Below are 16,743 nucleotides of genomic sequence, written 5' to 3' on the forward strand. Positions count from 1 at the left end.
ACACCAGCCCTGCTGCTCCCTCCTCATCCTCTTACTCCACATCTTCACTTTTGCCTGCTTGTATCCTACAGGCCATGCTACATGTCTCCGAAGCAGGACCTCAGCTCCAAAGCCCTGTATCTTTTCCCCTATCTATCTCACTTTTCCACATCAAACCAGAAGCGGAATTCCCATGGTGCTTCAGTGCACACATGGGCTCTTGCTTACAAAGGACCAAGTGGCTTAACACTATTCTGTGGGTATCTTCATGTGTGCAACACATCCAAGGTACCTGGATGTCATCCCTTACCCCTTTCTGAAGACTACCCTCACGGCAAAAGTCTACATGAAAACATTGACAGCAGAACAGCAGATTCACAGTAACATGAAGGTAGAAAGCACTTGGCAGGTCACACCCACAAATCCGCAAGCTATTGCTTGAAGTGCTTGTGCTAAAACTGTCTGTGGCACTCCAGCTAAAGACTAGGGGGAAGTTAAATTTAAGTGGTATGAACAAAGCACTATATTATGCAAGCTTATATGCTGAAAAACTGTTCTCTTCATGTTAAGAATTTTCAAGCCCCCTTGTGCTACAGTCCTGACTACAGTCATGTTTACTCCAGTCCTGCTTCCTAATGAAGGCAATAGGATCACCAGCAGGTTTTCAAAGACTAAAGAAAAAAAAGCATATTTACAAAGCAGAAGGAGATGATAAACTGTTTAATCTTAGTGGAATTCGACATGGATTCATTAAAGCATTTTTGTATATCCATGTGAGTCAACAAAATGTGTCCTAGTTGTGGTCACCAGTATCATAACATCTATAATGTATTATAATTATTGATGTACTATAATAATTGATATATGTTAGACTGTATAGTTAAAAATGTAAATGGATATTAGACAAACCTGATTTTCAGTAGATAAGAAAGATTGCCTTTGCATGAATGTATCTTTATTTTGTAATGCTAAAGTCTGTTTTAAAATGCAGAAGCACTCACCATGATAAATCTGTTAAATTTTCCATTGAAAATCCTGGATTATATTGGAAGTGCCAGGAAATTATTCAGATGAGATTAAAAATGGATGCATAGTTTACAGGTGTTTTATACATGAGGTATTTTGAGGCAGTTGTATTTTGCAAGTCTAATAGCCTATTCTCCCACCTGGCAGAGATTGGGAATGCAGTCTGGTACGGTTCTTCCCTGTTCTGTGTTACAATGTTTACCAAATAATACCAGTATCCATAATTCATTTATAGACTGCAAGCAAAAACAGGCAAAATAGGGGTTGATGGATTTCAAAATGTTTCAATATCTGAAAGATTTATGATCTTTTGGGCTGCAAGTGTGAGAGCACTCACACTGCCTCACAAAATTTTCATCTTCCTTTCCTGCTCACAAAATAGAAATACCTTAAGGACAGCCCTTCTTACAGTATTTCAGTCCTACTGCTGGTAAGGCAACTAGGACTGGACTAGGAATAGCAAATGACTTATGTTGGAAGTGGTACAAATGTGAACATACCCATGCTCTAAAGAATTCAGAACACAGTAGCAGTCGAAATGGAAGAAGAAAAAATGACCACAGCACATCATACCCACTGTACAACAAATACAGCCCTTGCAATGGGACAAAGCCCTGGGTCTTTATGACAAAGTGGTGTTCATGGAATGGATGAACTCCAGTATGGATGCCAGTGGGCGAGTCTGTCAAACAGTGCCACCAGATAGCCCAGCTTGTTCCCTGCACTGGGGAGCCTCATGGGGGCAAGCTACAGCCCCTTTAACACACTCCTATTCCTCCAGCCTGGTAAATTCAGGCCAGTATTAATTTGTTAAAGATGTAGTTAGAGGAAGCTTTTTCTACTCAAATGAGAGAGCTATTCCAGACTTCCTAGATACATGGAAGAAAACAGCAGTAATTTCGCCTCCATCAAAATTGTAGGAGACATTTTTTTATTAGTAATTATAAGTGCTTAACAGCTCTGCTGCGTTTCAAGATGCTTTACAAACATTGATGAATTCAGCCTTGCAGCCACCATCTGTGTCTTTCTACTGTAGCTTCAGACTCTCAGACTTTGCCATCCTTGAGGAAAAGATTATTACCTCCAAGATATTTGTCATTCAGGAGGAAGCTAATTACTTCCATTTGTGTCTGATGATTCCTTAGTGGCTATGGATCTTCAGCGGCACTTGGGTTTTCCTCATTTCAGAGCTGAGTTTACAGCACTTACCTATTTCATAACTGATCAGGACTGTTAATTTATAAAAGATTCCCATTCTGAAGCAGTGTTTATTTCATTGATTGGAATTGGAAGGAGGTCTCAGAAATTGTGAAACTGATTTAGCTGCTCCTTACTAACAGATATTAATCTCAAGACATGGTAATTAAACTGGATGTTGAGTCTGCTTGGAAGAGGTTTTTTAAGGTAGGGGTCAAGCTACACCAGAATCAGAGGCATTGTGTGAGCTAGAGGAAGCGGGTGTTTTTTCAAGGCCACGTAGCCTGAGGCATTTGTGGAAATGGCTAATAATCACTGTGTGCTAAAAGGAATGAGAGGTTTCCTGTCCTCATATTGTTAAGGGGAAAAAAAAGCTCTAAGTGAAAAAGCTGGGAAAGCTAGTACAAAGAGATTTTAACACAAGCTAACTAGGGTTCATGTTGTGCTGTTAACTCAGAGGACAAGACTTCCATGACCAGACTTTGAACTAGAAGTCATTTGCACATTTTAAGAAACATACTTTCAGAACACCAGCCTGGGTCCTGCAAAGGCTCCACTCCTGTCCAAGTCACTCCTGTGACCTCCAGTGGGAAAAGGACATAAAGTATGTTTGAAATCATCCCTCCTCTTCCTTTTTTTGCAAAGGTTTTATCTTGTTCTTAGGAACAGGATGAAAAGTCACAAAAGAAATCCAAAAGCAACTCTGAAAATACCACGTTCTGCTACAGCATATGTACATCAAGTATATATTTCTCGTGTAAACAGCAGGGCAACATAATAAATAGTGTTTTCTTACCACTCTCCAGTTCAGCATCCACATATGTATCTTTGAACACATTGCCTAGGCTGTACTTGGCAGAGCAGCTATCCAGAGACTATTTCCAAACAAATAGGTGTCTGTATACTGTCAAAAAGCTGCTGATTCTAATTAATTATTTAAGCAAATTGCCAGAAGAAAATTTCTTTTTCAGTACAGAAATATTTCCATATCATTTTGTTAACAGTAGAATAGTTTTTCAGAAAAGGTGTGAAGCAAGTCAAAATGTGCCCTAGACAGTCACAACATAGGCACCTCACTCCCCTTCTCCTTATCCCTTTCTGTTACACTGTGTAATAGAGAATTTACTGGCTTTAATTCCAAAAGGGTAATACGTGGGGGATCACATCATCACAAATGAGCAAGCAGAAACTTCCTTTGCAGGAGGAATTTAGAAACCCCCCAGCTCAACACTTCTGGCCTCCACTCCATTCTAGAACATCCAAGACAGTGAAGGAAAGAAGAGTGTGAAGGAAAATGTTCCTGTATTTTGGCACTATGTCTCCAGTCTAGTACACATGAGTGGTCACAAATTGTGTCAGATGAGAACACAGGACTGAAGGGAAGCATATGGATTACATACTCGAGCCCCTTCCAGTGAACTTGAATTGGTATAAAAAGCACATAGCTGATATCATCCTGGGCAGAGGGAGCTTTCCTTTATTTAAATCCAACTGTAATCATTGGAACGGTACAACTTCAGGCAAAGATGTCAAAGTTGAATCCAAAGGACTTAGTGTAATTATCTGACATTGTACAATGATATGACACAGGTTTCAGAGACAGTCTAGCCAGGTCAGGTTGATACTCAACACAGGCAGACTAGACCTTGCTGAACATTGCCAGGACCTGATAGTGTTGCTTCAATGCCCACAGCTTGCCGAGATACTTCTACACAGTCCAACCATTGTGCAGTATAGGTGTACCTTAGTTACACATGATGATCTTTTGCAGAGGGAAGAATTTGATGCCTAATGCTTTAGTGTTTGACAAACCTGAATAACAGTAGATTATTTTCTTCAACAAGCCTTTGATTCTCTATAGAAATCTTCTAATTATGGGTTTTCTTTTCAATTTCCATCTTCCTTGTGCTCTCAGATCCTCTAAGCAGAGTGTATTTGAAACCAAAAAATCCATCTGACTCCTTGAGTACCTACATAAATGCTAACTACATTAGGGTAAGTAAATGTACGCTCTTCATGTGCTTTTGAGACAATATTTGATTTTCCACATGAATAGCTGATTTTGCCAAGGTGCCACTCATTTTATTCCTACCCATCTTCACTGATAATTCCTAATCTTTTTGTCTACATTGATGTGATAGAAATAGTTTCATGAGCTGCTTGTAACAAAGACCACAGAGCCATGAATGTACTAAAATGGTTGCAGTAAGAAAACAATTTATCAAATAGTTTATAAAAAACATTAAGAAACACATGCATTACTATTTGTTTACTTCAGTATTTACCATTTAATGTTGTCCTACTGCCGTATAGCAAGGAAAAGAGGGTTACCTTTTAACAGTGACAAAGGTACTGGTATTTTGATAAAGAGAAGATGAGTGTCAACAGCAACATAAGCTGTATGGTTGCACATCGCAGTCATGTTATCCACCACCAAGTTCAGTGGTGATGTGTTTTTTTTTCATGCATAGCTATATCAATTGATAGTCCTAAAATCATCAGTTAAGTAATTAAATAAATACTGTAAGAAGTTTGTGAAAAGGAGCATGAGCAGATGTGTTAAATATACACATGTGCACCAGCACAGACATTCATTCACATTTTACTCCTTGTATTGAATGGTTACATGATACAAAGACCTTACCAGCATAAACCATGTGGGAAGGCATTATTTCTAAGTGTCAGTGGTGTTATAATCCTTGATCACACACACACAGAGTCTTCTTGAACTCGTGGCACAGTGTATGCTGAATAGACTACTAAGAAACTACTTCAGTCATGTTTCAGGAGTGTAGTCCTCTACCTGCAAAATTAAATCACAGAATCACAGAATCATTCAGGTTGGAAAAAACCCTTGGGATCATCAAGTCCAACCATCAGCCCTACTCTACAAAGTTCTCCCCTACACCATATCCCCCAACATCTCCTCAGCTGCAATAAATGTAACAGTGCAACTGAAATTTGGCCCCAGAGCTCTACAATAAGCTCTTGCTTATTTAAATAACAGTACATGAATATATACGTACACATCCCCCATGCCCCTTACCCTGCCTCACTTTACATCCTGTACTTTCAGTGTTTTGTATGAAAGGCATCATCCTGTAACTAAGCAGAGCACTTCTCTCTGGAGACCAACTTTTCCATCAGCCAGGCCATGCTTTGAGTCCTCTGAGGTCTCCCTTTTCCCCATGCCACCACCCTTCAGGCCAACATATGGTGATTTCTCCTGCTGCTAACGGTGGTCGAACTGTCAGCAACTGCAGAAAAAATGCAACCCAATGATGAAATAAAATTTTACATCCATGTATGCAATATCATTAGGCTTGCTGCAATCCTGACAGACCTGTCCTGGATAAAGTATGTTCAGGCAGATTGGTAAGTAGAAGGAGGACTGTTTATTACAGCTGAGGATCTATCCCCTTGGTTCACACAATGAGTAACAGCTGTCAGGGAGAAAGGCATCCAAAAGGAAGACCCATGGCTAGAGGCTGCCATACCACCTCCAGCCATTTTTCATTCACTCAACCCCTTCAGACATTGCCAGGGTCTCCTGATATGCATTACTGTTGGGTACCCTATCACTGCACAGACTCATAAGTTCTCCTTCTCACCTGAAAAATAAGGAGGCAGTCTCTTGTTTTTCCCATTTCTTCTTGCCTTTCCCTTTCCTCTGCTTCCTCACTGTTTGCCTGACCTTTCTTTGACCTCCTTACACTTGTGTTACTTGGGGCTGCCTATACTGATATGGTGTCCCTCCTATAAGGTCTTATAAAAACACTTCTCCCTTAGCAAAGATGAATAGCAGAGTCTTTGACTCCACAAGCATTCATGTATTTTAAAATCTTTTTTCCTGTCATGAGTCTTCATAGAAACCAGTTGTATAGTTCTCATTTTTTTTCTGTGGCTTGTTGACTGTAAACTATCTTGTAAACACTGCAGCAGTATAAATCATGAAGTACCACTGGATGATGGAAAGCCCCAACAACTTAGAGAACAGAGTAAGCTAGAAGAAGCCAAGGAAGCAGGGAAATCTGAGAGGGACTGATGTATTCTTAGGACCATTTTGGTCCATTGAATCAGTAGTTTCCAGAGGAAAAACTGTTCTACTGAAAAATTTCTGATCTGCTCTACTGTTAGTCATAACTGCTTTCAGTACAAATACTGTTGTGGGGTTTTTTTAATTTCAGATTCCTTTTTCTGCTCTTTTAGAACATTCACATGCAATTTTGATTGACCACATGAATTTAAAGTAAATGCTTTTGTGTCTGTTTCTAAACCAGGGATATGGAGGTAAAGAGAAGGCTTTCATTGCAACTCAGGGACCCATGATTAATACCGTGAATGATTTCTGGCAGATGGTTTGGCAAGAAGACAGCCCTGTCATTGTTATGATCACAAAGCTGAAAGAAAAAAATGAGGTATGACAACTAGCCAAACTGAGAAATTTTTCCTATGGCTGTGTACTGTAGAAAGAACCTTAGCAGATATGGAAGGAAGCTAGCAGATAACCAGCTCTTAAGCACTCGGGTAATGGGAAATCTGAAAAGTAATGTTGGGGTAGCCAAATATACCAACTGCAATTGCATAGCAATCATAAGAGATGTATTTAAAAAAGACAAAAAATAATTCCATTTTCTAGATATGTGCTGTTGGGTTCACAATTTTTTAAGAAATACCTCATTTATCTGTTGGTCACCTCTGTACTTCTTGTTACTTTCTGGTATATAAAGAATATATGGTTAGGGTTATGATTAGAGGTTCCCTGACATGGTTGAAGTTTGCACTTTGCTATAATGGCAGATTTTTAATCCATTCCAGAGACTACAAACCTTCTGGACCATCCCAGAAATACAGTTTGGGCTCCCAAATGCCAATACCATGGAGGGACTTAGCCAGGATGAAAACACATGGCTCTTTACCTTAGTACCAAGTAGAGATGGCAATTGCATTTTAATTGCTAATGGCCATCTAACTGCCTGTAATACATTCTGGGACTTTTGGATTGATTGTCAGGCTTTCCTTGATATTGCCAGAGTCCATATTTGTGACTGCCAGACATTAGGAACAAAAATCACTCTCCCATGCAGAGGGCCAACACAAAGCTCTGTTCTGGAAGACTGAATGTTAAAAGAAGTCGTTTACAGGGCTTGTGGAAAAGACAGACAGACAGACATAAAGGAGTTTGACTTTTTTCTTGAGTCCAAACTGCTAGACTTGGAAGCAATTCCCAACTCCAGGTAGGTGCCTCAACCAAGTCTCAGCACCTTGCCAGGTAAGCACCAGGGCCATATTGCCCCTGCTTCACTCGCACCCCTGCTCTTCAAACTCAGATGCATGTGATGATAGAGAAACAAAGTTTATTCAGGCAAAGTTCCCAGTCTGAGTGATCAAGGGACCATGATCCTGAGTGCATTCCCAGGGCTCAGACTCACTGTTCCATTTAAATGTGGACTCAGTAGACATAGTCTTCTTTCTTCTGCCCTTGACTGCTGCTTGGCACTTTGTCATAGTGAGTTTGGGCTTCTAACATGAACTTAAAATCCAATGGATTTTAAGAAAGCCATATGTAAAAAGTAGGTTTGCCCTGTGAAATATCCCAAGACGTATTTCCAAACCAGGTGCCATTTTACACTAGACTGTTCAGACAAGTGACCAGAAACCTACATGAAAAAGACTACTCCTGAAAATGTAGAAAACTTATCCCAGCCTAACTGGCCAAAAGAGTATTTCACTGAGGAAATGCTGACTGTTTAAACACTCACATCTGACACTGTGTAAGAAGAATGACTTGAAAGAAGTGTCCAGTGGTTTCCATCATGTCAGGAAGCTCTGTGTTTACCTGAGTTATTCAGGCTCTAAGCACTGGTGTTTATTTGCATTGTTGTGGCCTGGCAGTGGTAATTTCCTCCTAATAGAAAGGGGGGGAGGGGGGGGGCGGAATCTCAGATCGTTCCCAGGCTATATAGAGAGGCTGTGATTGCACAAGGTGTCCTGCCCTGTCTAGAAACCTTAGGAACTCTCCCACCGTTAACGAGTTCCTCCTGAAACCTTCCTTGCTATTGCAAAGAAAACAGTTTAGCTAGTGGCTAAGCTCAGCATATTAACATCACTGTTAAAGTGTTTGCTCCCTATCGAGAAGGCAAGAACAGATGTTATTTAGCACAATAGCACTTGGTATTTTTTCTTCTCTGTGGTCTATTTCCATCATTTTCAGGGAGGTACATCTGCAGTATACACGCATACAAATACTTTCATATTTGAAAGCATATTCAGCCACTCATCCACATCCACTCCTGCAAAAATAAACCCCCATACCTGACTCTTAGGTAGAGGCCCCATTCCTCAGTTGGTATAACATCAGTCATCCTCCATTTGAGCTATAATGTACTATAATGTATAAAGTAATGTATAGTGAGCGAGATCTCGAATGGGAGACACATGAAAAACCTTAATCTCAACAATAAATTAATTTAGCATATGTAAAATTATTTGGACATTAGTGTCCTAGTTCAATATACTGATGTGATGAATTTGTAATAACAATGGGAATTGTGTGAAATGATTATAAACAAAGGTTTCTTTAGAATTACTTCCTTCCATGAGATGAAAAAATGGTTAAGACTCACTCCAGTAACAGTTTTTGTAAGATGGGCGAAAATATAATATGAGAGTGCTGAGAAAAATACTTAATTTAGCTGTATGAAAAAAAATGGAGCATTAAATTATTGGATTTTCTTCTTCATTTTGAAGTCCGATAAATAAAAGGAGATTGATTTGTAAGCAAGAATAATGCTGAAGGAACTATTGGTGCTGTGAGTATTTTTAATAGAATCTGTAAAACCTGTCCTCAAAACTACACAATGTCTGAACAGATTAGAAATCTGTCTGAGCAAGGAGAGTCCACAGCAAAGGAGCTTCTGCCTGAATAAATAATGAGAAACTTGGAATTCTAGGCTGTAATTTTAGGGTTAATATGAGGGACAACACATCTCATCACTAGATCCAGGTACCCTCCCTGGTCACTGAAGAGCAGTAGTCACATTCAGAGGGTGATCCATCCCACTCTAAGAGAATGAGATAAATGACCTGCTGAAGATGACCATCTCTAATTCTGTAGTAATATTTTAGGACACGATCTTACAAAGCTTTATCCATGAGGCACATACAAACTTGATATATATTACTGATTTTAGTCAAGACAACTGAGCAGTGGAAATTAGACAAATATGTGGAGAGTAATAATCATATAGACGTGTAATTTTGTAGGGAAGTTTATAGACTTCTGTTGTATCAGCAGTTTTTTGTAGTTGTACTATGCTGTTCATAGATAATATGCATCTAACTTGCCTTCAAAACTTACTAGCAACATTACCTGTTAACCAGGAAACATATTTTGGGAAGCATAAATAAAGAATACTGTGCAATATTTTGCAAGAAGAAAGGACTAGTACTGACAGATGCACTAAACTATGCATGTTTATTCAACTCAGATAATGTAAATCTTGTCAGTAATTATCTAGGACAGTCTTGTTAACTCACTGTTTAAAGCTCATATTATTTTTCATGTAATATTTTTTCCCTCAGTTGGTCTATAGGAGCATTTATCTATGCATAGCAAAGTAGATTTTGGAATTTGGAAATCCTACCTTTTACAGAATTCACATAAGCCTCTTTGAATATTACTTATTAGTTAAGTTGAGTACTGGCATCATAGATATGTCTTAGGTTTTGGAAAAACTTAAGAAGATTTGGTCCTAACTTTGAGGATTTTAGTATATGAAGGCAAATCCTGCAAGCCCTCTTAAAGTATACCTCTTATGCTTGATTTAGTAGTGACAGTAAATAGAGGGCAGGAGTAAAAAGGGATTCTGGAATTGAAGATTTGTTGTAATTATTCATTACTGTTGTGTGTTGGCCTGGTTATTGGGACATTTAATGTGTAAATTTGTTGCATAGCTATATGGAAAAATAAATAAGAAGTGGAGCTGAAGTAAAGTAACTTCACACATATTTGAGAATTGTTAAATTAATTTTGTTCAGGGTCCAAATCCAGGGAGAGTAAAGCAGGTAAATAACACATCAGCTGAGAGAGCCTTCCTCCATTCAGCAGAACTGGGGGACCAGGATGCAACAGGAGCACTTCTGGCAAGTTAAAAAAGCCTGTGCTCCTGAGCACAGACTGACTGCAGCAAATAGCAGGTCCCAGCCCCAGTCCAAGGCAGGGCTAGATCCTACTCAGTTATCCACCTCAGGAACAGTCCCATGAAGTCTGGCACCAGGCAGGTGTGGGATGGGGTGCACAAGAAGACAGGGAAGGGAATGGAGGTAGCCTAAGCCTGCAGCCCTGTCACAGGGGGAAGGACAGAGGCTGAAATCAATTAAAGGTCATGTAAGATGCTGTTTCTTGTATAAACTTCCTGTTCAGGTCAGGGAATGTTGGGGTTTTTTTTTTAAAAAAAAAAGGTCAGGCACCAGATCAGAAATAAATAAGCATTTACTAGCAAAAACCTAACCAATAGAAATGAATCTGAGGGAGGAATTTGAAAGATGGCAGGAAGATGAGATTTTTCCACGTGAAAGTAAGAAGAGTCCTAGGCTTTTGGCTGCCATGCAATTTAGGATTTCTTTTTTTTTTTCTTTTTTTTTTTCTTTTTTTTTTCTTTTGAGCTTAAGCATCTTTTAAAAAAATCCTTCTCATAGCTGTTCTATGTTTGCTGACTACATAGAGAATTGTACATTCAACCTCAAGCTCACAAAATATGTGACTTTTTTAGAAAGGGCTGTAATAGGTGAACGTTGTGAAAGGGCACCTATGTGGCCTGAAAGAAGAGCAAGGAACAGAATCAGGACCAGTGCAAAAAGTGGAGATTGAGGACTATGCGATGCTAAGAACAAGTGAATTCTTCCTTTTTTCTGATACCTACTATATGCAATAACCTTTTACTGATAACAGACATGAGGCCAGAGAGCAGCTTTCTGTGTTTGGCTTTTGAACAGGTTTAAAATATACCTACTTCAGACCAGTAGAATTTTCTTTTAGGTTCAAGTAATAGCTTGAGGCAATTTGCTCTTTCTTTACTATGCTCCTGGGATTTTATATACTATTTTCCCTATGTCTGGTATCTTTATCCCTCCCATCTTCATCTTTAGCCCTTTTTTACAATTAACTTTCACAAGCATGTTAATTCCCCCAAATATCTGTCTTCTTAGAAGTGCCTAAACCAGCTGATCCCAGCTTTATTTTTAAGACTATTTTTTAAAGCAGTAACAAATGACATTTTTAAAAGATGCACGGAGACTGTTAAAAATAATCCATTGTATCTTGCTAAATGTAGACGGACTGTTAATTGAAAGTTGTTTTAATGAACAGCCCCATTTTATTGTCCACCCAGCGCAAGTTGCCAATTCCAGTTCTGGGAAAGAGTCAAGAAAAACACTCTTCTGGAGTGCCTGAAGGCTTTGTAGTGAGCGTTGCATGCTCTCATTTATCAAGAAGTCTCAGGGGTTGACTCAACTATTGTTGATTGTCAGGGTACAATTGTGTATTTAGACTTTTCTTTTTCCCATATTAGCACTGAAAACTACACTCCCAGGGAGGGGCATGAATTGTAGATCTGGCAGATGATAGTAGCTATATGTGTCACATGGGGAGACTGTGGAACTTGTGGACACTTTTTTTCGTACAGATTTCTGAGTATTTTATTGCCATTCTTGATGTCTTCGGGGAGACAGCAAATTTAGGATGCTCAAGTAATTCTGCAAAAGACAGGATTTGAACGAAACCAGTCAGATTGGTCAGCACTATTTCAGAAAATGTGGCTTTCACACACCTTACACTATTAAGGTAATGAGCATCTATTTTTAGAAAAGTATTTATACATCAGAGATTATTTGGTTCAATCAGCTATTGGGTTATCAAGTAGAGTAGCAGCTTAAAGATCACACCTGGTGGTAAAGCCTTGCATTTCACTAATTTTTTTTCTGAATCATTTTTAGCAGGATTTACTGGGAGTTATTCTTTATGGGAGTTAATTATATCAAAGGGATTGTTTCATTTTGCTGCATAATTTAGGCTACTCTCTAAATACATACCAGTTTCTTCAGCAAGAGTTTGTGAGGAAATACAAACAAGTTCTTTCTGGGATTCTTATTATTGTAGAACTGTCTGTTCTCTCAGTGGCTTGTTTTTTTTTTACCTGTGCATTGGATATTAAAAAGAAGGTTTTCTTTAATTATTGGGGTTTCTTTTATCTAATGAACAAGTCAGATTGGACAGCATTATTTCAGAAAACGTGACTTTCAAACTCCTTACACTCTTCAGGTAATAAGCATCTATTTTTAGAGAAGTATGTATACAACAGGGATGTTTACTTTCAGGTAGACTATAGAGATACTTTAATGAAGTTGACTTGAAGATAAGCAAACTATTGCAGGGGGAAAATAACATGATTCATATTGTAAATACTATTTCTTCATCTCCTTTTTAGTAGATACTCAGATACATTGCTGAAATAGTATAACACTTCTGATTCATTAAGAATTCTGTATATAATTTTGTGTAGATCTAGCAAGACTGATGGATTTTTTTAACATTAATTTCCAGTAAGTTATACAGTAGACAACTCAGATTCTGAAAAATACTTTAACATGCACATTAAGTCCCACTGAATTCAGTAAGATCTAAGGCCATATTTACATGCTTTGTTCTATCAGGGCTTAAGAGAGTAAAGAGGATAAAAAGTCTTGTGAGAAGAGGACAAATTCTGAATCTCTTGCTCAGAAGGAAATACCATTTGGAAAAAGTAAACTTTATAAATTTAATTCTATGAAATAAAGAATGTTCTAGGAAAAAAAATCTTTACTTTTGAATGTGGAAAATAATTCCTTTAGCTGAACTTCATTGAGCTTTTAAGAATAAAAACACCTGCTCAAAGTGTTCAGTGACAGAAATCCATATTTGAAAAACTCAGATCCTGAAAATCAGGCCTAAGTCATTCATTAAGAACCCTGCAATATCTTATTTAGGAATGCTTCTGATACGAATAACACCTCAGTTGAATTCTTCTGAACTTCCCAGACAAATACATTCTCTGTAAAAATTAGATATGAATATGGCTCCAGGATCCAGTTTGCTGATGACACTGATGCTTGCTTTCCAGAAATGCGTGCTTTATTGGCCAGAAAAAAGAGGAATCTATGGGAAGGTTGAAGTCCTTGTTAACAGTGTGCAAGAATGTGAGAACTATACTGTCCGTCAGCTTACAATAAAGGTAACAATCTTCATCTGAGAAGCATTTTTCCTAATGCTTTATTTTTTTAATGTGAAATGAAGTTAGAGTGGTTTTTTAAAAGGGCATAAATTTTTATAGGAGTAGTAACTGACCTATGAAGCTCACAGCTGCAAGGTATGATTGAGACCAAAGCACTGGGAACACTTATGGTATTGCTGCTTTGTATCACTCTGACAATAAAAAAGACTTCAAAAAGAGTGCAGGTTTTACTCTCTTGAATTACATTTGCTCTGAGGCCTTTTTAGCATTGCCCAGCTGATGTAAAGGGATTTTAGCTAATGAGAGAACTAACATGGTATCATTCTGAAAAAGATACACTCATGTTGTGTGCTGAGTGCATCTATAACCCATTTGAGAAGCTAAAAATATAAGGAGTATATAAAGAAAGCTTCATGCTTTCATGGTTCTGAGAAATCATTAACTGTGCAAAATAAGGCATATGCTCCTCTTCTAAGTTACCCCCCATATTACACTTATATGTAATTGGATTGCATCATCTGCTCCTGACAGAGCATTACAATAAATAATGAACTGGGAAAATTTATTTGGTGTTTCAGCCCAGGCAGTGAGAAGTGGGCAGAAGTCATATCATCCAACACAAATTACTCTAGCCCATATTTAGCCCCTTTGCCTGTTGAAGTGGTAGCAGCCTCTGTTGGAGAGAATAACTGGACACACTGGAATGTTTGATTAATCTAGAAGGGCAGTTCTTCTGCACCTTTAACTTAAATACTCCTGTAATTTTAGTATCAGACCCTTATGAAAATGTCCTTAAAAGCTAGTGGAAATATATAATAATTCAGAGATTCAGAAGCCCAGATCGAACTAATTTCTCTAGATCTTATTGCTGATCTAACACAGACATCTGACAATTCCCAACTGAAAACACAGTCAACAAGTCACTAGTCAGATGGACAAAGCTAAGTTTTCAGGTGCACAAACATTGTGCACAAACATTGCATGCCTGTTCCTTGCAATTGCATCCTCTGAGTCTAAAAAAAAAAAGTTGTTAAATGTCTCTTAACATTTTTACTGTCTTTTTACCATAACATAGAGAGAAATAAAAAGAATTGTCCATGACAACTGTGCTTATAAAATCTTCATGCTATTTTCAGCAAGGGAGTCAGTCCCAAAGTGTGAAGCACTACTGGTACACATCCTGGCCAGACCACAAAACCCCCGACAGCGCCCAGCCTCTGCTGCAGCTCATGCTGGATGTAGAAGAGGACAGAGTGGAATCACCAGGCAGAGGGCCTGTCATTGTGCACTGCAGGTAATTTGCAATCCTTCTCTCAAATGACTCTCAAATGAGCAAATCACATCGAACAGTCCTCCTAAAAAAAGAACCTATTTGGGGAAGCGTAAAATTCCCCAGATCCTCTTCATTCTAATTGACTTTTTCAGTTCGTATTTAAGGATTTGAGTTTTGAATATAATTCTGTTGTTGCTAGAGCAAATCGTTCCTGAGCCATTCTCCATTTTTGCTAATGAACTCTGGTTTTGAAAGACCAGATGGAAAAATTATTTCTCTTCTGTTTCTAAGTCATGATTTGCTTTCTTTTTAGTCTTGTTACATAATTACATACCTAAGTCAGGTGCAATGTCCTGTGACTGGTTGGCTAAAATGTTGTAAAGCAAGTCAGTTTTGAACAACAGGCATCAGGTACAAATTTGGAGACTAAAACATATCAGTACTAAAATAAGTAGGTGAAGCAAAACAGAAAAAAAAAAATTAAAAGCAGTGTTTCCTTACTTGCTTTGTCTCATAACTGTGATGATACATCACCTACAGTTGGGATAGTACTTTTTTTTTCCTAGAAGTATATCAAAATAAAACTTTTAATCTTGAACCACTTCTTTTCAACTCCGTATTTCAGAGATTTAGAGAAATGGAGGCCAGATTTGAACCATCCATCATATTTCAAAACCAGAATGTGATGAATGAGGAACTTTCCCAAATTTTATGCAGCTGTTTTTATCAGAAATTGTAGTTTCCCTAAACAATCCACAGATCTGTGGATGGCTATTTAGAGTCCCATTTTTCTAGTAAGGATCTTCAGTAACAAAGGTCTTCAGAAGAACAGAGTGTCTTTTTGAGGTGAGTGATATGACAGTGAGGTCTGTGATCATGAGCAGGAATTTATTCATTATTCAAGACCCAGATATCATCTCAGTTGTGATTAAAATTTATAGTTCTTCAGTGACAACTCAGCTATCTATATACTCACTACACTATGGTCTACAATATGAGTAAACTCACTCACTCTCCATTTTCTAGTAAGATAGTTTCTTCTCTTTTAATCTGAGTTGCAGCTGAAGTCATCCAGGTTTTATAGAGCCTGTGCACACTTTTAAATGTGGACCTCACGTACAACTGCACAATTCTGTTATTTTCAGAGGACCATTACAGTGCACACTCAAACAATGATCCTTAATTTGAAGCTGAAATGCTTTAATAATCTCTCAATATTGGGAATTATGGCACTAGTGCAAAAAGAAGTTTTTTGTATGTGTCTTCTTGTAGCCTATCAGCATAGGGTGCTGTCTTACACACTTCAGTGATGAGCCCATTCAGAATGCAGGATATAAGAAAGTCTTGACTCTTTTAGCAAAGTAGTTCCTATTCTGCTGAAGAATAGGAAAAAGAGTAAACATTTGTTTGGTCCTTGAAATCAACAGATCTTATTATCAAGGATATCAAGACCAATCAAGGATAACAAGAAATGTTTCTATAAGTATGTCAGTAGCAAAAGAAAGCCAGGGAGAGCCTCCATCCCCTGCTAGATGCAGGAGGAAACATGGTAACAAGTGATGAGGAGAAGGCTGAAGTCCTTAATGCCTTCTTTGCCTCAGTCTTTAATAGCAAGACTAGTTGTATTGAGGGAATCCAGCCTCCTCAGCCAGAGGACAGAGACTAGGAGAACGACCCCCCCGCAATCCAGGAGACAGTCAGTGACCTACTGCATCACATAGACACACACAAGTCTATGGGACCGGATGGGATACACCCGAGGGTGCTGAAGGAGCTGGCTGGGATGCTCACCAAGCTGCTTTCCATCATTTACCAGCAGTCCTGGCTGACCGGGGAGGTCCCAAAAGATTGGAAATTGGCCAATGTGACGCCCATCTATAAGAAGGGTCGGAAGGATGATCCAGGAAATTACAGGCCTGTCAGCTTGACATCAGTGCCCGGGAAGCTGATGGAGCAGCTCATCCAGAGTACCATCACACAACACATGTGGGACAACCA

At 38.6% G+C, this 16,743-nt stretch overlaps 1 protein-coding gene across 1 annotated transcript in view; it reads left to right on the forward strand.

Annotated features, from left to right (window-relative positions):
- The window catches only part of PTPRR (protein tyrosine phosphatase receptor type R), a 157,790-nt gene that overhangs the window by 129,656 nt on the left and 11,391 nt on the right, over nt 1-16,743 (forward strand). Inside the window, exons 9-12 of the mRNA XM_074825441.1 lie at nt 4,118-4,197; nt 6,483-6,620; nt 13,362-13,472; nt 14,609-14,766. Of these exons, the coding sequence (XP_074681542.1) occupies nt 4,118-4,197; nt 6,483-6,620; nt 13,362-13,472; nt 14,609-14,766 (487 nt within the window). The remainder of the gene's footprint in view (nt 1-4,117; nt 4,198-6,482; nt 6,621-13,361; nt 13,473-14,608; nt 14,767-16,743) is intronic.

This window comes from Strix aluco, chromosome 5 (assembly GCF_031877795.1).
Source record: "Strix aluco isolate bStrAlu1 chromosome 5, bStrAlu1.hap1, whole genome shotgun sequence".
NCBI lineage: Eukaryota > Metazoa > Chordata > Aves > Strigiformes > Strigidae > Strix > Strix aluco.